The sequence below is a fragment of the Apodemus sylvaticus genome, chromosome 2 (genome assembly GCF_947179515.1).
Source record: "Apodemus sylvaticus chromosome 2, mApoSyl1.1, whole genome shotgun sequence".
Classification (NCBI taxonomy): domain Eukaryota; kingdom Metazoa; phylum Chordata; class Mammalia; order Rodentia; family Muridae; genus Apodemus; species Apodemus sylvaticus.
In genome coordinates this window covers 52264229-52289396 of record NC_067473.1, presented here as the reverse complement: position 1 = coordinate 52289396, position 25168 = coordinate 52264229, and the positions used below count along the sequence as shown (strand labels likewise).

The 25168-nt window shown below is 35.7% G+C and overlaps 1 protein-coding gene across 5 annotated transcripts in view; it reads left to right on the top strand.

The window, feature by feature from the left end:
* Nucleotides 1-25168, top strand: part of Znf800 (zinc finger protein 800) — a 48808-nt gene that overhangs the window by 8118 nt on the left and 15522 nt on the right. For 4 of the 5 annotated variants that reach the window (XM_052173322.1, XM_052173324.1, XM_052173323.1 and 1 more), the window contains exons 4-5: nucleotides 7119-7262; nucleotides 9977-11663. In XM_052173322.1, coding sequence (XP_052029282.1) covers nucleotides 7119-7262; nucleotides 9977-11663 — 1831 coding nt within the window. Of the gene's footprint in view, nucleotides 1-7118; nucleotides 7263-9976; nucleotides 11664-13026; nucleotides 14741-25168 lie in introns of those variants that run through there. The other variant, XM_052173327.1, reaches the window with a different exon arrangement.

Here is a 25168-nt window from a genome sequence, read left to right as displayed (position 1 = left end):
TGTGCAGAGTTGTGTAGAGGAACTAATTTTGGATTAAAAGTGAATCACTTGTGTCCTATAAATCAGAAACTTTAATTTCCTCAAGACACAATCTCTCATATATCTAGCAGATCTAAAGTTTACTGAAGTAGCTCTTTGTATAGGCTAAGGTAAACCTTAGGAGAATGGGCCACACAACTTAGGGATTTAATGTCCATTCTAACCTGGGATTCAGGTCCTCCCTGACCCAGACTTTCATAAGTACACCCTCAGTGACTCATCTCTTTCCAACCTTTTCTGTAACTAGGTCACACACTTTGCATTGAAAAACCTATCCTGGTAGCAATGTGTATCTGATAGATACTTGGCAGTACCACTGTGAAGTCCATGAGTCTGCTTAGCAAGAGACAGAGGCGAAGTCAGGTTGGATAGTAATGCTTGCTGTAGGATCTGCTTTCATTTCAAGCTCAGATAGTTGTCTGCGACCTATGTCATCCTTGAGATCTGACTTTCTTCCTCCTACACTGGGCTGTCTGTGAGCTAATACTCATTCCCACCCAAGCTTGTTTCTCTTTGTCTGGGGAAGGAGTTGACTCAGTTTTCCTAGCTCACGTGTGCTACACTGACTGCTTAACAGTTTGAACCCATTCTTACTGTCTTAGATTTCAGTGTTTATGCCAGCTTTGCACTATTTTCTTGGCTTTAAATTAAAATTTCTTTTTTACCTCTGCTATCTACTTCTAACTGCTTGATGTGTAAAACAGTTTAAGATTGTTTTGGTGGGAGGAGGAAATGACATTGTGGATACAGTTCATAGAGCAGACAATAACCTCCCCACTACCTTTACAAAACACGTGACTACTGCTACATAGTTGTGTCCTTTTTATGGGGATCTTTATCCATGCATAAATGGAGCTGTGCTTTCCTCCCAGTAGATGGTAGCAGATTGACATTCTTCTGCACGTTGACTTTGTAGATAAATTTGGTTGTTGAATTTCTGTAGAGTTAGATGTGGCTATAGATTTTTCTGTCCTGAACCCTGATGGTTGGATGACTTGAAACCTGCTGTTTGCTCCAAATACCAACTTCTGGTACTACCTCTACCATGCCCTTTGCTGTCCTGGAGTCTTGTCATGCCTGAGCAAATACTTCTAGCAAATTACACCTGTGATGTGGTCTCTTTGGACTTCCCTCCTTTCTCTTAACATGCTCAGTTGATCTTCCTTTCTCTCTGACTTCTTTCAAAACAGAATTATGAAGAAAAAAACCCCACAGTATCTTTTAGGTAGTTATATTGATTTAGTTAAGATTAATCTGTGTTAGTCTCTTAGTTATCTTACAGAGACAAAGACGCTGTAGAATGTACTAAAGTTAGAAATAGGACAATGAGGGAAGGTGCCCAGCATTCAAAATTAGTCTTTGGTATGAAATTGACATGTTAACTTCTTATAATAAATTATATAAAGAAATAATATGTAAAATTACAAAGAGAAGGTTTTTTATTTTATATAGAATGCACTATATTACTGTATGCAAGGAAATTCATCCTCCTCTCCCCAGGAAGGAATAAATTATTAATTATGGTATGCTGGTGAAAAATAAGTATTTTGTGTTATGATTCTATCATCTCAAACTTATTTATTTCTGATTGAAGTAATTTTAACTGAACTTAGTTTAAGCCCTGACTGAATTTTGATGCTGTAATTTTAATTCTGCTTAAGCTTAGCATGGAAGTAAGGCCCATGAGAGATGTATAACAGAATGCTTTATTCTGTGATTGGAATTTCCCTCCCTCTCTTCCTCCCTCCCGCCCTTTCTCCTCCCTCCCTTTCTCCTTCCTTCCTTCCTTCCTTCCTTCCTTCCTTCCTTCCTTCCTTCCTTCCTTCCTTCCTTCCTTCCTTCCTCCCTCCCTCCCTCCCTCCCTCCCTCCCTCCCTCCCTTCCTTCCCATTTGTTTCTATACACAATTGTGTACCCATGTACATGAATGCAGTGTCCAAAGAGACTAGAAAAAGGCATCCGGTCCCCTGGAGCTGGAGTTATAGGCAGTTGTGAGCCAATGATAGGGTGCTGGGGACTTAACTGTGGTCATTTGGAAGAGCAGCAAGTGCTCTCAGTGGTGGGACTTTCTCATCAACCTGTGATGAAATGTTTTTGATTGTTATAAAGCAATTATAGGAAGCTTAAAATGGCACTAGATATCTTTTGGGTTAATTTATTATTTTTAGCATTCATCTTCCAAACATGTCTTGTAGGTATGTTCTTAAGAGCAGTTAGTTATACAGGCTTGAAGTTTTCAGTGTTGCGGAACCATATCCTTTACTTACATATTTCCAGTTAATTGAATAGTATTGTATGCAACATTTAATAGGTTCTGTATTAAGTGTTTGTTAGGGGAAGCTGAAAGATTCACTAAGTTTATCCTACTTATAAGTTATTATTGTATGTATCAGTGCTCCACCACCAAAATCTTACCCTTGGGTGGAGGTTTTTTTTTTTTTTCTTATTATTAAGATCCTGATTGATGATCTATTAAGCAGTGAGTTCTAAGATAATTTAAGAAGCTAAACAAAGAGAGTAATTGCTTTTTTTTAAAAATAATTTGGATAAAATCAGCTTGACTCTTTCTTGAGATTACAAGTGTAGATGAACTTTATGCTGATATCTAGATTACCATGCCTGTGTCTCAGGTGAAGAGGAGATTTAGTTTTATGACAGAGGCTGTGTCTGTTTGTGACAAAGCAATCAGAAAAGTGGTAGCTGATTTTTGAATAAATCCATTCTGTTATGATGGAAAAAATACAGCATCTTAAATGGTGGCTGGAACCTTTTAATATTTGTTTGTACAACAAGACACATCTTAGTTTTCTCATTTGTAAGTCTGTAGCATTAGAAAACCATATATAGAGAGTTGCTAATAAAGCCATCCAGGCATTGTCCTGAAGATAGGAACACGGTGGTGAGCATCTCTTACATATCCTAGCATAGTGGGTACACAGAACACTGACTAAATGCAAAATAGTGGGCAGCTGGGGATGAGAGTACAGGTGACAGATTCTTAAGAGGAATCTCAGAGAAGGCTTCCTAGTGGAAGTGACATCTAACCTGGGATCTGAAGGTATTATGAGTCAGAACAGGGAAGGAGGTGTTATAGTACGAGTCACAAGGGTGATGGCACACAAAGACAGAGGAGCAAGAAAACGTTTGCTGTATCTGACCCAAAAGAAATTTGTATACCTGAGTCAATAGTAACTGGCAGGTGCTGTGTGTGCTTGTGTGTGTGTGTGTGTATAAAAGTGTTTATAACTGATAGGATAGAGAAAACACGTTTTTTATGCCTATTGGGAATAAGTAATATGTTCACTACTAAGTAGAACTAACTAGGAATAATTAAGAAATTGATGTTTTTCTTTTTTTAAGATCAAGAGATTCTAGAGGACAAAGTGACCTAATTTAAGGAAATAGTCTTCTACTTTTATACCTTACTGTTTATTAATTATAAATTCATGTCTATGTAAGATTGGTAATGCTTTAAATATGCTGTTATTTGCTTATTTAAACTTAATGTTAAATTTAAAAATTAATTTTAAATTGTTTTTAATTATGTCTGTGTGTGTGTGTGTGTGTGTGTGTGTGTGTGTGCGTGCATGTGTGTGTAAATTGAGTACACTGAACATGTACCCTGTAGGTACCTGCAGAGGCCAGAGATGCTGGATCCTTCTGGACCTGGAGTTATGAGCTTCCAGATGAGGGTACAGAAAACCAAACTTGCATCCGCTTCAGGAACAGAACATCCTCTTACCCACATAGCCATCTTTCTAACCCCGTTAGTTGCATTTTTTAGTTAAATAGATTTATTTTTCTTCAATCGTTTTTGCTTTAGTGTCAACTATTTTTAAGATTTATTTATATTTTATGTGTGCAAATCTTTTGCTTGCATGCACATTTGTGCATTGTATGCATGCCTGTTACCTGTGGAGGCCAGAGAGATGGTTGGATGCCCTGGAACTGGATTTATGGTTGTGATCCTTTATATGGGTAGAGGGAACTGAATCCAGGTCTTCTGCAGGTGCAGTAAGAGATTTTAGCTGCAGAGCCAAAGGTATAGCCCAGGCTGGCCTCACTCATGATCTCTTGTCTCTGATTCTTTGCTATGTCCTGCAGGTTTATTTGCCACAATAGGCTCTGTTCACTATTTTTTAAAGGGAAGATTCAATTTCTACTTTGGGTATAGTGGCTCTTTTGATTTAGAACCAGTACATGAACTTTTTCTTTTTTTCCCCTCCCTATATTCAGCTACATTTTATGAAACTAAATGTTTATTTGTTAAAACAGCTTAGCTGAATCCTTGGTTCATTTTCAATCCTTGGTTTATTTCATATAGTTTGGTAATCACTTTAGGGCTAGATATGAACTAAATATATTAGCTAACTATCATGAACTCCTTAGTAATGTGAAATGACTAGTTTTGTTTTGTTCTATGATACAAGATGGATAAGCTTAAAAAAATAAGCCCACAGATATTATTATATAGTTTGTTAAGATAATATAACTAGCTAGGTGGTGGTGGCGGCACATGCCTTCAATCCCAGCAGAGGCAGACAGAGCTCTGGTTTTGAGTCCATCCTAGTTAGTCTACAGAGCTAGTTCTGGGGCAGCCTGGGTTACACAGAGAAACTTTGCCTCAAAAGACAAAACAAAACAAAAACAGAAAAAAAGAAAAAACACAACTAGATCAGATCAGATTAACAAATCTTATCTGTAGTGAGAATTCTGAGAATTTGGTTTCTTTACAAAACACAGAAATATTATAAGAATGTGCTTTAATCCAGGTGTGGGCTATGGGGCTGCTCTGAGGCAGCTTTCTATGATTGGCCTTGTGCGCTAGCAGCAGCATGACTTTGCCAGCTGCTGGTAGTTTCTGAAATTGTGTGATGTTTGGAAATCTGGGGACTTTTCAGAGGGCATATAAATGCTGGTCCCCGAGAGGCTGGTTATTATGGCTGTAGTTTGTTAGTTGTGCTCAAAGAACAAACAAGAAGAAAGAAATTAGATTCAAGGATCTCCCTCTCCTTTCCTCTTCTCTCCTCCCTTCCCTCCTCTCCTCTCCTCCTCCCTCCTCCTTTCTTTCCTGTCTGGTGATAAAAGGGGGTGAAACCAGCTGTGGAATGGCAGTGGTGGCTCACGCCTTTAATCCCAGCACTTGGGAGGCAGAGGCAGGCGGATTTCTGAGTTCGAGGCCAGCCTGGTCTACAGAGTGAATTCAAGGACAGCCAGGGCTACACAGAGAAACCCCTGTCTTGAAAAACCAAACCAACCAACCAACCAACCAACCAACCAAACAAACAAACAAAAAAGAGTGGGAAAAAGAAGAACACACAAAATAGAAAAGTCTGGCTACACTTACCAAGTTGTATTATCTTTTTACAATAGAATTTTGAGGTCTGGCCTATTTTTAACATAATGATAAAATATACTCTTAAAAGTTACATTGTAGATGTAAATTGCAAAAGATTGGGTTAGAGACATTGAACATGTATAGACACTACCTTTTTCTTTTTATTTATTCTTCTCTGATACGGTACATCTTAAAGGCTCCTCTCTTTCTCCTCCAGTCTCCCGACTACCCCTCAATTCTTCTCTCTCCCAGCTCTACTGCTCCTGTTTCCCTTCAGAAAAGAGCAGGCTTTCAAGTGACACCAACAGAACATAGCATAACAAGATGTAGTGAGACTAGGCACAAACCCTAACCAAGGAGGAGGAAAAGTGTCCCAAGAGCAGGCAAGAGTCAGAGACACCTCTACTCCCACTGTTATGAACACCACAAACACTCCAAACTAAACAACCATAGCATGTATATACAAGACCTAGCACAGAGCCATACAGGCCTGATTGACATTTCAGTCTCCGTGAGCCCGTGAGCCCTACTTGGTTGATTCTGTGAGTTATATTTTGGTGTCTTTGACCCCTCTGGCACCCACAATCCTTCTACCTCCTTTTCTGAAGGCTTCACAGAGCTCCACCTAATGTCTGGGTGTGGCAGTCTCTACAATTTTAATTATACTATGTTAAGATAGTTTATATTCTTAAGTAGTACCAGAGCTTCATAGGCAGGCAAAAATGCTTGTTAAATGACAGAACATTCAGTACTTAAATGATCTTAAGGGTATTATTATTCAGGATACCTTGTCAATGAAAATAATAAAATTAAACTATATTAAGTTACTATAGCAAAGATTTGTAGGAAGCAAAAAAAAAAGTTTTGATAATTTTTTGCCAATTATTCTTCTGTGTCTTTTGATCTTCCACCACAGTGCTTCAATTCCCTGGATCAGTAGCATTTCTCTATTATTAGAACTGAACATTTGTGGTTATAAATGGTGGCTTGGTCTTGGCTGCTTTGAGGGTTTATAATTTAATAGATGAGATATATTAGGCCACAGTGATTATATTGATAAGTAATTGGAATTGAGGCAAGATTTCTCATGGATAAAGACTTGAGATATATAAATTGATAGTGCTATTTAGAAGCCTGAGCAAAATTCAGAATTTTGTAGGGGAAAAGGTTCTCTGCTTTATCAACAGATAGCATAACTCCATGTTGTCCCAGAGCCTGAAGTAATGTAAACTGGATTTTAAAAGGATAGTCATAGATAATCATGTGGTAAAAACTGGACTTTTAATGAATTGAGAAATGTGTTAAAAAAAAAAAACAACCAAAAACCCAAAACCCTCTTTTTTCATTTTCATGTTTAGAAAAAAGCTGGCAGAACAAGCAGAAATGTAAAGAAATGATGAAAAACATTTCTTGTTTCCAGACCTACCAAATCATAATCTTTAGGGAAGGCTCATATATATCTTTATTTTCATTGCTCAATCATGTCAAAACCACCACCTTGGAATATCCAGTGAATTAATTACCTGCTGAAGTAGGAGAGGGGCCTCACAGTCTGGCTGTCTAAACTGCTAAATCAGAATATTTGCTGGGAATTTATTACTTAGTTAATAAATATTCTGTGGTAGAAAATAGCATTATCTGTGTTTTGTTTGCAGAGTAAATGTGCTTTTGGATTATCAACTTAATACCTTTTTAAAAAGTACAGGTCAGAATTAATTTTTATATATTTCTTTCCCCTCCAGGAACCAAACAACTTAAACATATTTTATTAAAAGATGTGGACACTATTTTTGAATGTAAATTATGCCGTAGTCTCTTTAGAGGATTACCAAATTTAATTACCCATAAAAAGTTTTACTGCCCACCAAGTCTCCAAATGGATGACAGTAAGTTTTATTCATATATTCATTTATGTATTTTAGAGTTAAGTATTTTTATTGCTTCTTTGTATTTTTGCATTAAAATGGAATTGATATCTAGTTATAGATATTAGTGATAAAGAATTTGAAACACTTGATATCGTTATATTCAGTTTCTTAAATACTACTTTATATCAGTGTTTTACATTTGTTTTTTTCCTAATCTATGAGTTTAAATTTGTGAGTATATTTATTTGTATTGAAATATTGAGGATTGCTTTTGAATGTCTATATGGGTCATATATAGTTTAGTTAATATTTGAAAGTTAGAATATTAATGCTGTCTTTAAGGGAGCAATTCAATAGCATATTATTTTAATTTAACAACTTGTTGCTAGATATGATTAATTACATACTCAGACTCTCCTTAAGTAAAAGAGAATGCTTCCAATAAGTAGCAAAAAAATGAGTAAATTACTTGATATTTCGAGAATTGCAGAGAGTATTAAAATATTTATTAACCTTTTAGTGTTTACTGGATCTTAATATGAAGATTGTATTTGTTCTTTAGATATAACGTAACTAGTATTAGATTGAATCTAGACAAACAGGATTATTACTTTTTGTGATTAGAGGCAAGCATGCTAATAGTTTTTGTGGAACCAAATGTTTTTTGAATGTAATGTTCTTGTATGACTAAATAATATGTATAGTGTTATTTTTTCTTGTTTTTAAGAATTAATGTAAATTCTTTAAAATAGTAATACTAGGTAACTTCATTATTTCTTGTTCAGGGATTTAAACTTTGCAGATTTACAAAATGAGATATTTATTTTAGTAGCATGATACCATAGATTTTTGCATTTTTCAACTTAAACACACCTTTTTTGTTTTAAAGTTTTTTGGTAGAGAGATATAATGCTAAAATTGAATAATAAGACATTTCTTTAATTATTGTTAAATTACACTAAAATGTATTACAGGGCATAGATAAGGTAAATTTTTCATATTTGTCTAGATTTTTTAAAGTTTATTAATTTATTATATGTAAGTACACTGTAGCTGTCTTCAGACACTCCAGAAAAGGGCGTCAGATCTTGTTACAGATGGTTGTGAGTCAACATGTGGGTGTTGAGATTTGAACTCTGGACCTTCAGAAGAGCAGTCAGTGCTCTTAACCACTGAGCCAACTCTCTAGCCCCACAAATTTTTACATAAAGAATATGCTCATATTTTATGGGAACTTAATAATATTCTTCATGGTACTTTATTCATCCTGGGTTATGGAAACTTTGGGTTAATTGTGCTGGTCTAAAACTTTGAAGCTAAAAGTAATAATTTTTAGTGCTTAAGATATTCTATGTGCTTATATTTGATCGTATTGTGATTTTTATTATTGAGCTGTAAATTAAAAGGTAGTCTAGAGAAAATAGTTTAAAATCTAACAATTTTATTAAAGTAGTTTTGATTTCTTGGTGTTCTTCACTATATTTACATAGTACAATTGATAAATGGAGTTGCCAGATTTTTGTACATTCTTCTTGGTGGTTCTACATATACTTTGATGAAAGTATTATCACACTGCATTACTATTTACAAAAAGAAGTAAGGGCTGGGAAGATGGCTTATCACAAAGCTTGAGGATCAGAGTGTGTTTCTAGAACCCATATACATGCCGAGTGGGATAGTAGCCTAACTTCAACCTCAGAATGTGGAGCAGGGGAATCCCTAAAGCAAGCTGACTAGCAGGACACATTAGTGAGTCCAAGTCTTGAATCTGCCTCAGCGAATAAGGCGGGGGGGAGTGATGGAAGATGACTCTCAACATCAGCCTTGGGTTTCCACATGCATACACACATAGACCCACACATACATACCCACGTATGTAAACATATACCCGCCAAGCACACTCATGAAAAATGAGGAAAAGGAGAAAGAGGGTGAGAAAAATTACAATGGATTATGTCATAATTTCGAAGTAGATATCAGATTAGTATTATGTGTGTTACTAGATTTTGGAATTGTATGTGGAACCATACAATAACTGATGCCAGCAGGCCTTGCTGCGGAAGACTTACTTGGTTGCCTATTGAAGGAGTTACTATTGCATAAATAAGCAGAACTAGACCAATGGATAGTTTTTAACCAATTGTTTTATTAAAATATTGTCATGTTGATGAAATTGTAAGACTGGGTTTTATACCTCATGCCATTTATGTTGATGTGCAAATACTATTTTATTTCTGTGAGATGTTCAGCTGTCCCAGTGAAAGTAATCTGCATTGTTTATTAAGGCTTAATTAACTAGAATACCACTATATTTTATAAAAAATCATATGTATAGTAACATCCTTCCTGATTATTTTATCCATTCTCGGTTGTAACAACTTGAGTTGTCTTTGGTACTCTAAAATTTTCAGATTAAAAAAACATAAGTGATAGTATTTTTGTTGTTGTTGTTGTTGTTTAGGGTGATTCACGTGCTTGTGTATTTTATCATAAGGGAACTTAGAAGCAAAAGTAGCTCTTCAGATTATACCTTTCTCATTTGGTAAATTAAAGCAAAGTTTTAATTTAGTTAATAACTAGGCTTATGTTCACAAAATGCTGAAAGCAGATAATGCTATAAAAGCATACATGTACTACTAAAAGATGTTTCATTATATATTTTAAAATATTAGAGGGTTAGAACAAGTTAATTTTTTCAGGTTAAAAACAATTGTCTTTTTTTTCCTTAACAGATCTTCCTGATGTGAATGATAAACAAAGCCAAGCCATAAGCGATCTCCTAGAAGCCATATATCCAAGAGTGGACAAGAGAGAATATATTATTAAGCTAGAACCCATAGAAACCAACCAAAATGCAGTGTTTCAATATATTTCAAGGACTGATAATCCTGCTGAAGTGACAGAGACAAGCAGTACCCCTGAACAAACTGAAGTTCAAATACAGGAGACAAGCTCGGAACAGCAGAAAGCAGTTCCCGATGCAGATACAGAAGTGGTGGAGGCCATAGAGCCTCCTCCGGTAGAGACTGTTGTAGATGAAGCCACAGCTCCTGCTCAGGAGCAACCTCAGGAATCACAGGCTGACGTGGAGACATCTGACAGTTCTGACCTTGGTCACCAGTTGATATGTTGTCTTTGTAGAAAAGAATTCAATTCTAGACGAGGTGTCCGTCGTCACATTCGAAAAGTACACAAGAAAAAGATGGAAGAACTAAAAAAGTACATTGAAACACGGAAGACTCCAAACCAGTCCTCAAAAGGACGCAGTAAGAGTGCTCTGGTTTCATTAAGTAGGAGTTGTCCAGTTTGTTGTAAATCATTTGCTACAAAAGCAAATGTAAGGAGGCATTTTGATGAAGTTCACCGAGGACTAAGGAGGGATTCAATTACTCCTGATATAGCAACAAAGCCTGGGCAACCTTTGTTTCTGGATTCCACTTCTCCTAAAAAATCTTTTAAGACTCGAAAACAAAAGTCTTCAAAGGCTGAATACAATTTAACTGCATGCAAATGCCTCCTTTGCAAGAGGAAATACAGTTCACAAATAATGCTTAAGAGACATATGCAAATTGTTCACAAGATAACTCTTTCTGGAGCAAACTCTAAAAGAGAGAAAGGCCCTAATAATACTGCCAACAGTTCAGAAGTAAAAGTTGAGTCAGCAGATTCTGTAGAGTCTTCACCCCCTTCCATTACCCATTCTCCACAGAATGAAATAAAGGGAACAAATCATTCAAATGAAAAAAAGAACACACCAGCAACACAGAAAAACAAAGTTAAACAGGACTCGGAAAGCCCAAAATCAGCTAGTCCTTCGGCTGCAGGTGGCCAGCAAAAAACCAGGAAACCAAAACTTTCAGCTGGCTTTGACTTTAAGCAACTTTACTGTAAACTCTGTAAACGCCAATTTACTTCCAAGCAGAACTTGACTAAACACATTGAGTTGCACACAGATGGAAATAACATTTATGTTAAGTTCTACAAGTGTCCTCTCTGCACTTACGAAACTCGTCGGAAACGTGATGTGATAAGGCATATAACCGTGGTTCATAAAAAGTCATCTCGTTACCTTGGGAAAATTACAGCCAGCTTAGAGATCAGAGCTATAAAAAAGCCTATTGATTTTGTTCTAAACAAAGTGGCAAAAAGAGGCCCTTCAAGGGATGAAGCAAAACATAATGATTCAAAACATGATGGCACTTCCAATTCTCCTAGTAAGAAGTATGAAGTAGCTGACGTCGGTATTGAAGTGAAAGTCACAAAAAACTTTTCTCTTCACAGATGCAATAAATGTGGAAAGGCATTTGCCAAAAAGACTTACCTTGAACATCATAAGAAAACTCATAAGGCAAATGCTACCAATTCACCCGAAGGAAACAAAACCAAAGGCCGAAGTACAAGATCTAAGGCTCTTGTCTGGTGAGGAACAGTTACAGAGTTTTGTCCCCCTCCCCCTCATGGAACTAAACAAAATCATTTGGCCATAATTTATTGCTGGTTCCAATTTAACATTTTTTCTTCCATAAATCATATGGCAGTAGGAGCTGTAAGAGGGATGGTCATTGCTTTTGTCTCTCAGAGACCTTTATTCCAGTAGTTTGTGAACAAAAGTTGATTTTAGAACTCGCCTTCCACAGGACAATGCAATGTAGCAGTAGGTAGACGACACAGGGGCAGTGCTTTTGCTTTTGTTTTAATGTTGGAAAATATATACATTTATTTCAGTCTATGTTTACATAGAAATCTTTTGTTTAACTTGCACAGGTTTAATTTGACTCAGTCTACTAATTTTATTTATTAATCCTAATACATTGTAGGAAAGTTAAATATATTAGAATGAATTTATGAAGGAGATAATTACAGGAAAAACATTTTAAGGCATTGTAATTATTGTAAAATTTTTTTAATGGCTAAGTAAGGTGTAGCACTTAGAAAAGAAATCCCTCGATAAAATTTAGAAAAATTAACATTTATTATTTACTTTTAGCACATTACTTTCAGGGGAAGGGGGAAAATGAGTAAACACAAGTTTGATTTTTTTTCTTTTTCTTTTTGGGATTATATGTTAGTGGGTTTTTAAGGTTTTAATCTATAGGGAAAGATTTTTTAGGTACATATATTCTTGTTTCTCTTTCTATTTAATAAACTTATAAGTGATTATTTCAACGTAGTTAGTATTATTTAGTAGTAGTAGTATAGTAGTGTCTGTGTGTGTGTGTGTGTGTGTGTGTGTGTGTGTAGAGAGAGAGAGAGAGAGAGAGAGAGAGAGAGAGAGGGAGAGGGAGAGGGAGAGGGAGAGGGAGAGGGAGAGGGAGAGGGAGAGGGAGAGGGAGAGGGAGAGGGAGAGGGAGAGAGATTGATTGATTGATTGATTGTGACCAAAAGGGAAGTAAAAAACCCTCTTTGGAAGAAAGAACAATTCTAATTTTTAAAAGAAACTTTGGAATAAATTAAATATTATAAAATGTGATATAAAATAGGGAGTAAACCCTCTATACTTGGTTTTGTAAGTCTATATATTTTTAAAGTTTGCAGCAACTATGCCACTTGCAATTAGACATTTAATGTCCCTAGTATTACATAAGTTTGAGATACACCCTCTAAAGTTCTTAGTTTGAGTGCTTAGTATGTTAATGTTAATGTGGTTTGATTATCACACTGTTTTTACTTGTGTGGAAAACTTAAGATGAAATCATCCTTTAGAAGTCATTTCTGTTGTGTAATTTGAAGACAAGCTTTTATTGGTACTCAAAAGTGTTCATTTATTCCTATTTCTCCTCAGATAACTTCAAGTGATGTACGAAAAGGTTTGGAGTTCATTTTTGTGGAAAGACTTTAAGTTGTTAGAACCACTAAACGTCTTCACATGGTACTATGAGGAAAAAAAAGAACATTTTCATAAAATTTCAACTGTAACTGCTGATTTCTGATTAAAACAATAACCATCTAACCAGTTTCTAAGGCAATGCCCATTCCAGCACTTTCGAGTAGCTGTGATATTATATATTGTCTTCATAGACCTTGAATGGTCTACAATTTCTACAAAAATGTTGGGAATTTCATTTTCCAAATAATTTGTTGATTAAAATGATCAACAACCTGAAGGAAATAATAGCTTTCAATTGATATAAACTTTGTATTTTTAGTGGTTTAAGTTTATTTCGCTTTACATGCAAAATTTTATCTAGACTGTATAAATATGATTTTTGTAGTGAGTATGTTAGGATCAAAAGACAAATTAGTATCAATACATTATGAATATTTAGTAGTCTACTGAATAGTTATAATTATTTTGAATCCATTTAAATTGAGTTTTTCTTTAGCACTTAAATGTTTGAAAGTTTTATTCTAAAATATATTACAAAAGTTCCAGTTCATTTTATGCATAGATCATTATTACATTTATCATTTGTAAACATTAGACCTTTTTATGAAAATTAAACATTCCCCTATTTTTCTTTAAATTTTATATAAAGCACTTTAATGATAGATGCAATCTTACTTCTCAGTTCCTATTTTTTTAAAGAACACACATTTACTACTGTTTATATGAAGGTAATAAATAGTTTACTGATATTTTATAGATGCAGACAATCTATGTGCATCCACTTCTTATGTTTCTATTTTATTTCTTTCAATGTTGCTGGAAAAGGAAGATAGGGGTATCCATCTTAATTTTTTCTCCCTAGCAAAAATTTTAAATGACCCCTTTGGATACTATTTGATTCCTACCGTAAAATTGGAAATAATGAATTCTTGTCCATCCTTTGTAATCAAGATTTTAGGAAAAAAATCTATCTTTATGAAATTTTGGGCAGGTTTTATGTATCAATATTTTGTACTCGTAGGGAATATTTTATTTTTTAGTAACTTGTGTCAAATTATTTTAAAAAAGTACTGCAGAAAATATACCATGTTTTTATATAGGTTCACAGCTGTACTTAGAATGGACTCTGTCCATCTGTATCTTTTTTGTATAAATTTTTAAATGTCGAAGATCTAGAAGGTCATAATAAAATGCTTCTATAGATAGAAAAACATTTATCCTTCTCAGTGCTTTGCACTAAAATATACTGTGAAAGGAATTTAGACTGTAATTGTTGCTAGAAATGTTCTATATTGAATGTACATGTTTATGTTGGAAAAATGTACAATATGTGATGAAATAAACCAGACTAAAAGTTATTTCAGCTAAATGTGCTTCAACATAGGTACATTGGTTGAAACTTAAATGTTTTATTATCCAACTTACTCAGTGACTATGAACAGCTACACTTGAAGTATATCCTGATAGTTTTATTTTTAAGAAGTAATGATTTCTCTTAATTTAAAAACAGATTACTTTTCCACAGATGGAATATTTGTACTTAGAGGTCTAACGTTAATGACTAATAGCATAATATATTTAGGGACCAAATGTGTAGTAGGTGGCATTTAATTTATAAACCATCTTCATTAGTTGCACATTATTAAACATGTATTTTTGACATTTTCAAGGTGTTATCTTTTTGTGCATTCTTACATACAATACATCCTCTTTTGACATTTTCCAGTCTATTTTGCTTGTTAATTATTGTAGGAAAGTAAGAAAAATAGCTTGATGTTAGAGGAGGGAAGAGCAGCCAGAAGTCTTAGGAGCTTCACAAGACTACTCACAGTGCATTTCCTCTTTAACACCTCTTGTGCCATAGAACAGGACTTTATAAGAAGAAAACACATGTTCCTGGGTCTCCAAAAGATTTTTTTCTAGGTCATCATAGAAAAGAGAATGCTGTGTCAGAACTTGCCTGAACTAGAAGCACCTAGGTGGTGGCATTTTGTCATAGTAGACAGAAGAGAGGCTAAACTGGGACCAGTTTAGAACAAAAGGGTATTTGAAAGTATTTATTTTTCTTGTTCCTTTCTGTCCTGTGTCCCTACTTTTTGGATTTATTGTGCTGGAACTTTTCTGCACAGTCTCTATGAACAAATGTTCATATGACTTTCTGTTGTTGTAATGTCAAGTGAGTTAATAGCCATCCAAAACTGGTAATTTATATTTAGACCTGTCCTTGATTATAAAATTATATATACTTTAGGTACTATTTGATCAAGAGGGTTTTTTCCTAAGCCAGACATGATAGCACATATCTATAACCCAGCACTTAGGAAGCAGAGGCAGGAGAAATTTTAAATGACCACTTTAGGTAATATTTGATTCCTGAAAACTAAAAGTAATGAGTTCCTGTCTCTCTTTTGTAGTCAAGATTTTAGAAAAAAGAGATACATCTTTTTGAAAGTTTAAAATAAAATTTCTCAGTAATTTATCTTCCTTCCTAAAGATAGCTTCTCTTTCTAAGTGTGGTATAAGAATAGAAACCGTAGCAGATGTAGTTTCTCCATCAGCTTGTTTGGACTGGATAATAGGTGAGACCTGGGTGAGGAGGTCTGGCTGCGAGTAGAGAGGTGCTCATCAGAATGTGCACTGACAGTGGACAAGAGACGCAGGTGCTTTTGTTGTTGTTCATCTTTTACTTTAAGAAGCTCTTGCAAAACATAAATTATTTATTAAATTTTAACATAGTTTTGTTGGTATGAAACTGAGCTTTTGGTTTGTGCAGGCTGCTTTACTGTTGAAAAGTACTGTCACAGTTTTTAAAGGTATTATATTGATTTCTAGGCAATAAATTCTATTATGCTTTAAAAGTATGGATGCAGCAGTAGAAAGGTGTGTAACTGGTTTGCTATGGCTTTATATTGTGAAAGCAGAGACTTTCCATATAGGTGTATGAACGCGCACGCGCGTACACACACACACACACACACACTCTCATTCCCTGTTGTGACATTAAAAAAAAAAATCTTCAAATGGCATGATGTGGAAATGCCCCTGTGATTTAGGAATTAGGTTAATATGCTTCTTGAAGTGGCCCACAGGAATATTTTAGATTCTTATTTAGGAGTTGTAAAAGTTCTCTAATGGAATTCGTAGAAGCCATAGTTATTAGAGTTGATCTGAAGCTAATTCTACATAGGATACATAGTATAATGTTGGCTCTGCTCTGTGCTTTTCTTTATACCCCCTGGTTTTATGAGCTAAAATGTAAAGATAGACAATCTTAGAAGTAGTCCACTGATTGCTTCTGAGGCCCTAGGCACATGGTAGAATGCAGAATAAGACCTGCTGTCCTTGAACTTACTAACTAGTAATTCCCCTTTCTAACTCAGCTGTCTTTTCTTGTCTGTATCATGTTTTCCTAGCTTCAGCTTGCCTTTTCTCTTCAGCTTGATTAAAAGAGATAATTAGTCCCAGATAGTTACAATATTTGGAGAGATAAGAGCATACAGCCCATTTTCTTCTGTATCTTCATTGTTTTCACACTGAATTTGAGAGGAGTGTTTTCAGGCATCTTTGACTAATTTTGATACCATACATTCAGAAGCACAAAGGAAAACTTAAAAACTATATGTGCATTTATGGTTAGGAAGAAAACCCAAAGAGAGAGGTTTTGGTGTTTGTGTTTATTCTCCAAACCACTTGGCTTGAGTGTATATTTTTGATGTCAGGGAACTGATTGTGTCTTGAGTACTAAGCCCCTAAGAGTTTTGCCTTGTAGCTCATGCTGGCCTCACATTCACAATCCTCCTAACTTAGCCTTTAGTGTTGGGAGTGAGGTGTGTGTTACCATCTCTGTGTTCTCTCCCTCTCTCTCTCTCATGTCAATATTGGTGAGTTTTGCTTACTACCTCTAAGAAGAGTTTATGAAAATAAAGATAAGTCCTAGTGATAGCTAATAATATTTATGTAGTACTTGTATACCAGGCACTCTGTTAACACTTTGCATGCATAGTGCCTCTACACCCTACTGATAGACTTATGAAGTAAGACCTGTTTCTTCATTATTACTATGGTACAGAAAGAAAACTGAAGCTTGGAGAAGTTCAGTAAGGTGTTCAAACCACATAACTACTAGGGAAGTTTAACACCCTTAGTCAACCCAACCTTAATATTGTCACATTTCATCAAATGAAGTACAGTTCACTACATAGTATCTTACTGGTGAGCAGGAGCTAAACTAGTATTAAAATTTTGGAATAACAAATTATTTCCCACGTGAGCTCTGTAAATCTATTCTAGCCTTTTCTGCTTTAGTTCTGTTTTATTTCACCTATGAAATTGGACCAGTGTATCTTTCTTCATGAATTTTTTTCTTCCTGAGGAGAAGATGAAAACTACATGCAAAACTTAGAGAACAGTGCCTGGCATGTTATTATAAATGTTAGATGTTATCAATTTTAGAGAAGACTTGAATGGCACAAGACAGATGGGAACTTTATTATTACTGCTAAATTAAATTTAGATGGAAACTTCTATATTGGAAGAGAACTTTGTTACATACCAGTTCTGTTGCTTTTGTTCTTAATTGGAATAAAAAACAACCAACGTATTAGCTATCAATTATTCTCTAATCAGATCTTAGTAGCTTATCTTTCTCAGTTATTTTTTTCATTGCTCTTAGAAAGATACTAGATACTAAGAAGTTTCAGAAAAGAATGTTCAGTGTAAATTAAGCTTTGTTATGGCCTCCCCTATAACCATCCACCTGTTTCAAAATCTTGTTGGCATCTATTCTGACACGCAAATATTTTTGGTCATGTGCAAAATACTGACATGGGACAAATACTAATTGAAAAAGATTGTTGGATTTTTAAAAATAAAACAAGCCCTATAGATAAGTAGTACTATTTGAAGGCATCCTCTTGTAAGGAGAGAATAGACTTTGAGGAGCACTCTGCTTGATTGGGAATGTCTGAATGTGTTGCGAAGAGATAAGCAGCACCTATCAGAAGCCACAGTGCTCATCAGTACTGGCAGCATGCCAAATTTCTGCTAAGGTCCTGCTGTTAAAATTACCTGCTGGGAGAGTTTGCACACAAACCTGACCATTCTTGATCTTGTTCTTTGGCCTTGGAACTGTTGTTGTTTCACTTTGTATCTCTGTGTGCCTGGGCAAATCATTGAAATCTTAAAGAAATATGGCTGCTTTTGTTATTTTTTGTGGTGGTGCTGAGAATTGAGTCTAGGAACTTTATGAATGATAGGCAGGTGCTCTACCACTGAATGGCATTTTTAGCCCCTTCTGTTTTGATAGGGTCTCACTATGTACCTTAGAGTGGCCTAGAACTTACTATATAGTCCAGGATGAACTTGGACGCAAGATCGTCCTGCCTCCTGGGTGCTGAGATTACAGGCTTACGCTCCTTATGATGATCTGGTACGCAAATGCTCATGTCTAGCATCTGAGGCATATTTCTGGCAATTAAAATAATCTTTAAGTGATAGAATGATATGGGTAAATTATCTACCTCTCAGAAAAACCAAAAACCCTGTTTGGATGCTTGAGCAATAATAGTCAACCTTCTGCCTCTACTGTTACATGTAGTCTGGCAACACATTTAGAGTATCTAATAATGTTAAATTTAGATGAGATATTACTATATGAGAATTATCTTTAGGAGACTATAGTTTTCCTTATAATTAGGATTTTGATAATGGAACATTGATCCCTTTTATTTGAAAATATACTGAAAATAAATTAGCTGTGAGAAACAGAACCATATCTTTCAGTTGGACATTCTCAGCTCTGCAGATGTTTTAAAGAAATAGTTGAGATTCTTGTTGGGTGGTAAGGTGCCTTGGCAACCCTGAACTAATTTTTTATGTGCTAATTTTTACTGGTAGCTTTGATTTTGAATGGGACTAGAAAAGGAAGGAATACCTGTTAGAGAAAAAGGAATGATGTAGTAGAGAAAAAGAAATGAAGCAGTAGGCATAGTTGTGCAGGAAATTGAATTACAGGGTGGGGTGAGGTTTGGGAGTTTCGGGAAAGAAGCTTCCTCTAGTTTTTTACATAGAGGTATTTAGAGAAATAGGAGTTTCTATAAGAGAGTTGTTTTCATGGTTTTTGCTCATTAAATATATAGAGTTCCATGGTATGCTGCCCAATGGGCATGTGTGGGTTTCATGTTGAGAATATCTGATCATCATCTTTTGTGTCAGCAGGGTTCAGGGTGTGAGATAAGCCAGTGGATCTCTACTTTTCCATAAGACATCTTCATATTTTTCAATTGTCATTTCTGTGCTTGATCACCTTAACTAATCAACACTTATTCAATGCAATTCTGAGAAAATCAGTTCATATTCCACTAAATTCCTCACACAAACATTTATGCACACATAGATTAAAGAGCTTTTAAACTCTTTTAATAGTTTTGTTTCTTAAAACTATTCTGGAGCTCTTGTTAATGTCAAAGTATAGAATTTAAAATGAAGAGTTAATTTTTTTGTGTGTATATCTGTTTGTGTACATACATATGTAGGCCAGAGGATGACATCAGGTGCCTTCCATGATTGCTTTCTACTCTTAGGTTTTGAGGCAGGTCTTTCACTGAAGCACTCTTACTGCGTGGTTAGACTGAAGTAGCTTGGAGGAATCTACCTGTTTTTCCCAAATTCCCATCCCTGTCCTAGAATTGCATACTCAGGCTTCCATGCCTAACTGTTATGTAGATGCTGGGGATCTGAATCAGGGTCCTCATGGGGGCACAACAGACACATGACTCATTTCCTCAGACTTAAGTCGCTAATTTTTAAGGTTTATCATTCTTTTTGAGCTCCTCTCTCTAGACTAGAGCTAGGGTTTATTAACACAGTAGCTAAACCACAGATGCTGTAAAATAGATGTGAGAATCTTGGATTGCCAGCTACCACCCAGTTTGTCTAGTATCTAAAAGATGTGTGAGTTAGTGTGTACTCAAAAACCAGCTGTTAGGATCTCTTCTTCTTCTTCTTCTTCTTCTTCTTCTTCTTCTTCTTCTTCTTCTTCTTCTTCTTCTTCTTCTTCTTCTTCTTCTTCTTCTTCTTCTTTTTTTTTTGGTTGCAAGCATACAAGTTTGGCTTATATCTGGTAAGGGGAGGAGTTTTTTTTTTTTTTTTGAAAGTTTTATGTGAGGAACATAAGGGAGACAGAAGTGGCCAGGCCTTGTGGAAATCCAGTCAATTTGGCTTCACTAGAAGCTACTATTACCACTAGGTAGGCGATATGAAATCTAGTGGGGAAATGGAGGCAATTCCAGTGATTGGGTATTGCTGTCTTGGCAGCAAGTATTGTTTCTCTTCTCCAAGCTGTTCTAAGACTACTTTAAAAAGATATCTCACTCTATATGTTTTCAATATAGTTGTAGGTACTTCCTGCCTTTCCTGCCCCTTTTATCTACTTTCTTTCCCATGTAGCTTGGGTTCATTCTCTTAAGGGAAAATATGATTAGATGAATTAGGTATATTTGATCAAATTTCTCTTTCATGCTAGGCTTCCTGGGCTGCTGGCTTGTCTGCAGTGTAGTGGTCTTTGGGCAGGTTTTCTCTGCTGCTCTGCCATGTGATCTTTATGGGGAAGGCAGGAGCATAAAGCATGGTCCTGAGCCCAGCAGAAGGAGTCTGATGAAACTGTTTCAAGGATAGTGCTACAATGTAATAAGGGCTGGAATATACATGAAAACATTAGAAATAAAGGCTGCCCATGTTTGTGAGTGTTACATTAACACAGCACTAATGGTCCTTTTCATTCTAAGAAAATGTGGGAAGACACAGTCTTTTGATCAGTGTTTGCAATTCCTTCTGAACTGTTTGGTGCATTTCTATTTCTGGCTTTGTAGAGTCATAGAAATCCTGTTATTTTCAGAGAAAGAGCCCTTGTGTTTCCTATGGCAGCCTTTAGGTCATTCTATAACAAGTTGTTTCTATTTGCCACACATCCTGTTACACTGTATAGTTTCAGTAGCAGTTTAGTCAATCCTAAAATTTTAAGGTATTCTTGCTTTTCTGTTTATGTTTTCGGAGTTTGACTTACTGTGATAGCTGATTTCTGTCCTGTTAGTCTTAATGTACCTGATACTATTCTGCACTTTCAGTGAAAAGAGACTAATGTTAAAGCATGGAGTTTGCAAACTTAGGTTGAATTCTTGGCTCATTTATTTACAGGTTTGAAGTTTGGCCAAGTTACACATCAACTTCAAATTTCTTGTCTATAAAACAATAAAGTAATATTAGAAACTATCTTCTATGTAGGTTTGTTGTGGGATTTTAATAAATTAACTATGCAGTATATATAGACTTTATATTGTATTTAATATACTTGGTCTTCTTTCCCTCACTTAAGAATCCAAAACCATTAGTGACTCTTGTAGTGATCAGTGAAGTTGTTATCAAGTTTTTGCTGAAAGACTTTCTAGCACCTAGTTTCTGGTTATCTTGCTTGGACAAATGTTGTTTGTTAACTTTTGAGGAAGTATTACTCTTACTGTTTAGTGTAAAGTCAGATGTAACATCTATGATAAAGCCAAGATACACAGCAGTTTATTAAGTTAGAGCAAACTGTTATTTTATGGGCCTTAAACTTGGACTGGAGTTTGATGCCATTTTTGGCAGAACCACTTAATAGTTTGTTCCTTAATTGTTAGTATCTTATTCAACAATGTATAGTTCTAAGTAATGAAATCCAGGGAAGCACTCCCTCCATTCCTCTAGCTCTCTTTTCCCTATTTCTCTCTTTCTTTACCCATCTTCCCAACTCCTTTTTCCTGGCATGTTAGGCTGTGGGTGTAAGAGCATATTTATAGGCAAGTGTTGCCAGTACTTTGTACTATACCTGGACATAACAGGTATTAAGAGATTGTTAAAAAGAAGGGAAGAAAATAACAGGACACCAGTTTCAGGTTTCCCAGTAGTCCACAGTCTATTGAGGCCCTGGGTTCATCATCTAATAAGCATGTCCTTTAACCACGAGTTGCTATTTAGGTCTGTTACTGTGGCTTCTACCTACATTCTTGTGTGAGTCTCACAGTTGTGGCATTGCTATTAAGTTGCTCTTGCAAGTTCAAATTGACTGAAGTGATATAGTGACTAATGCTCTGTAATTAATTGCATACTATATGAGTATGTTTTTACTAACTTTGGTAAATTTTAATTTACCTTTAATGTATACCTACTGAATTTTACAAAGTCCAACTCAACTTTGCAATAAATTATTGTCCTTTCCAATGCATCCCTCTTTTATGTTGGAATGTTCCCTGTTGAATAGTTCTCATATTGTCCTTCCAGTTACCTGGCTAATCAGAATCCTGGAAAAGGCCTTGATGTTTTCTCCTACACTCTTGCTGTATCACACTTCTGAAGCTTATGTTTGGTTCCTGCTATCTCTCCCATTAGTAGTTTAGTATAGATCTTGTCTTTAACATTCCATTTCGTAAGTCTTTTAACCAACCCTGTTTCTCCCTTTTCCTCTATGCTATTGCCAGAGCTGATTTCCTAAACACAGGAGGGTGCTGTGTGTTCATTACTTGTCTAATTTACTCCTCTTTCAAGTATCAGCTTAAATGCTGCTTCTCAATAAAATGGGGCTGTCTCTGAATTTTAATATCTTTTCCTAATGTCTTCTAATGGTGTTTGTAATTATGCTTATATTGTAAATTGATTTGTTTAATGTGTGTCTTCCTACTGAAAAGATTTATGTAAGGGATGTTGACTTCCATGTTTAGCACATACTTGGAACATGGCAGTAGTTAAAAAGTTTTGAAAAAGTATGTGGATGAGAACTTAAGACTATTACAGGATCCTAAACTCTTTACTCTCTCTTAGTCACTGGCTTGCAGTGTTCGCCTCTCTGATCTAATAATGGCCTCTTTGTTTTGTCTTTTTCATTATCCCTGCAAAGACAGGAATTACATTGCCCCATACTGCACTGCAGGGAAAGAACTGTAGACCTTTTCTTAACCTCAGGATCTTGATTCAGTTAGAAGAGCTATAGAGCCACTCTTGTCTCATTCAGGTAATTTCATTTCTGAGGAAACTGTCAAGTAAGTCTCTAGATACTCTTCCTGTGCATTTTCCTCAGAAATATTTTTGGGATAGGTGGCTTTTAAGGTGGGGCTTGGAATAATTGTGTCTGTATAGCAGTTCTGCACTCCTTGAGGTCAGATACCTTGCACAGATTTTCAGTGTGTACCTTTTATTTATTTAGCATCTTAGGAGATAATCCATTTAGATTGTTATTTCTGGTGACAGCAGCTTTCTCTCAAGTTCTAAGGCTTAAAAACAAAATGACTGAATGGTGACCTTTTCAAAAGGTACACTTCCTTTACAAGGCATATTTGTTCCTTCAGGATCATGGCCAGTAACTGAAACTTAGAATATACAGAATGAGTCAGTATGAATGAATGAGGGCATGAATTTGCTTCATTAGTTAAGTCTTCCTTGCCTTTTACTTATTTACAAATTCTTCTTCTTAGAGTTGTTTATTTTTATAAAACATATATGGATGGTTTTTCTGCAGGCATGCCTGTGTATCATGTGCATGTTTGGTATCACAGAGGCCAGAAGAGGTGGTTGAATCCTCTGAATCTGGAGTTAGAGGTGGTTGTTAGCTAACATGTGGGTACTGGGAATCAAACCTGGTCCCCTGGAAGAGCAGAAAGTGCTTCTAACCACTGAATCATCTCTTAGCCCCTCCTTTATTATTTTAAGTATACTTGAGTCACTACTTTGTGCTAAAAGGACAGTGCCAAGCATTTTAGGGATTGAAAAAAATAGTATTACTTTCTTATTCCCAAGAAGTTTAAATGTTGACCTTTTTCATGTCTTTCATTTGAGCTGAGCGTTCTAAAGGGTATTTTCATATCATATTCCTTAATCATTACAAAAGTTTTGAATTATCTTCTCTTTAAAATATTATTTGTTTTATATTCTCTTTCTTACAAAGATATTCTTCCTGATTATTCACCTTAGAAATGAGAGCTGCCTGTCTTCTTCCTACCTGCAAACCAGCATCTCATTCTTCTCTCAGCCTTTACCATGGCAGTTCTGCCTTTCCTTTCCTGAGCTCTGTTCTCTCCTGACTTAGATCACCTATGTCATGTCTGCAGCAGCATAATGGCTAAGGTGATAACTGTCCTAGCCAGCCATTTCGTATCTACATGGTGGCCACCTCAGAGGACTCCTACAAGGAACTGTAGACTCATTCGAAGACTCCCTTGTATTACCCTCCCAGCTCCTCTGAGCACTTGCCTTCCCTGCCTCCAGGCAGTTGCCGATGTCCATTCAGTATATCACTTCCACTTTACATTTTTCCTCTTTAGCAATTACTGCAGTAATTTTTTATGGTGGGCTCTTCCTAACTAGGAAGACCATGTAAGGGTGTGTGTGCTCATCTGTCCTGTGTCTTCAGTGCCCAGCATAGCATCTACTATACACTATGTAAGCAGTAAATAGTATCTGCAGGAAATGCATTTTAAGTGGAGTCTACCAGTTTAGTGTCCTCTAAAATGTCTCCAGAACTATTCCACGGCCATTTCTTTATTATTGAGAGAGGCTCTGTTAGTTAATGTGTATCTTTATGACTTAATTTAGACTCTAATCACATTTGCATACTTGAATTACATGATGACAATCCTTGAAATTATTATTTTTATTCTCTGGTTAAGTAGTATGAATAATATTTTCTTCCTGGATGATTCTTACCATGTTTTTTAAAAAAATTTCCCCAAGTTTGTCATTTAGAATGTATTTTGTTCCAACAAAGAGCCAGTATGGATGGATATCTTTAGACCAGTCGTTCTCAACCTTCCTATTGTTGTGACCCTTTAATACAGTTCCTCTTGTTGTGGTGATGCCCAACTAAAATTTTCTTCATTACTATAAGTGTAATTTTGCTACAGTCATGATCTGTAATGTAAATATTTCTTTTTCAATGGTCTTAGCTAATCTCTGTAAAAGAGTCCACCTTACCTTGCAACCTGCAGGAGTTGCAACCCACATGTTGAGAACTACTGCTTTAGAGACAGGCATCCTACTACTGCTGTAGAAACAGGTTATTCATTGAGTATAAAGG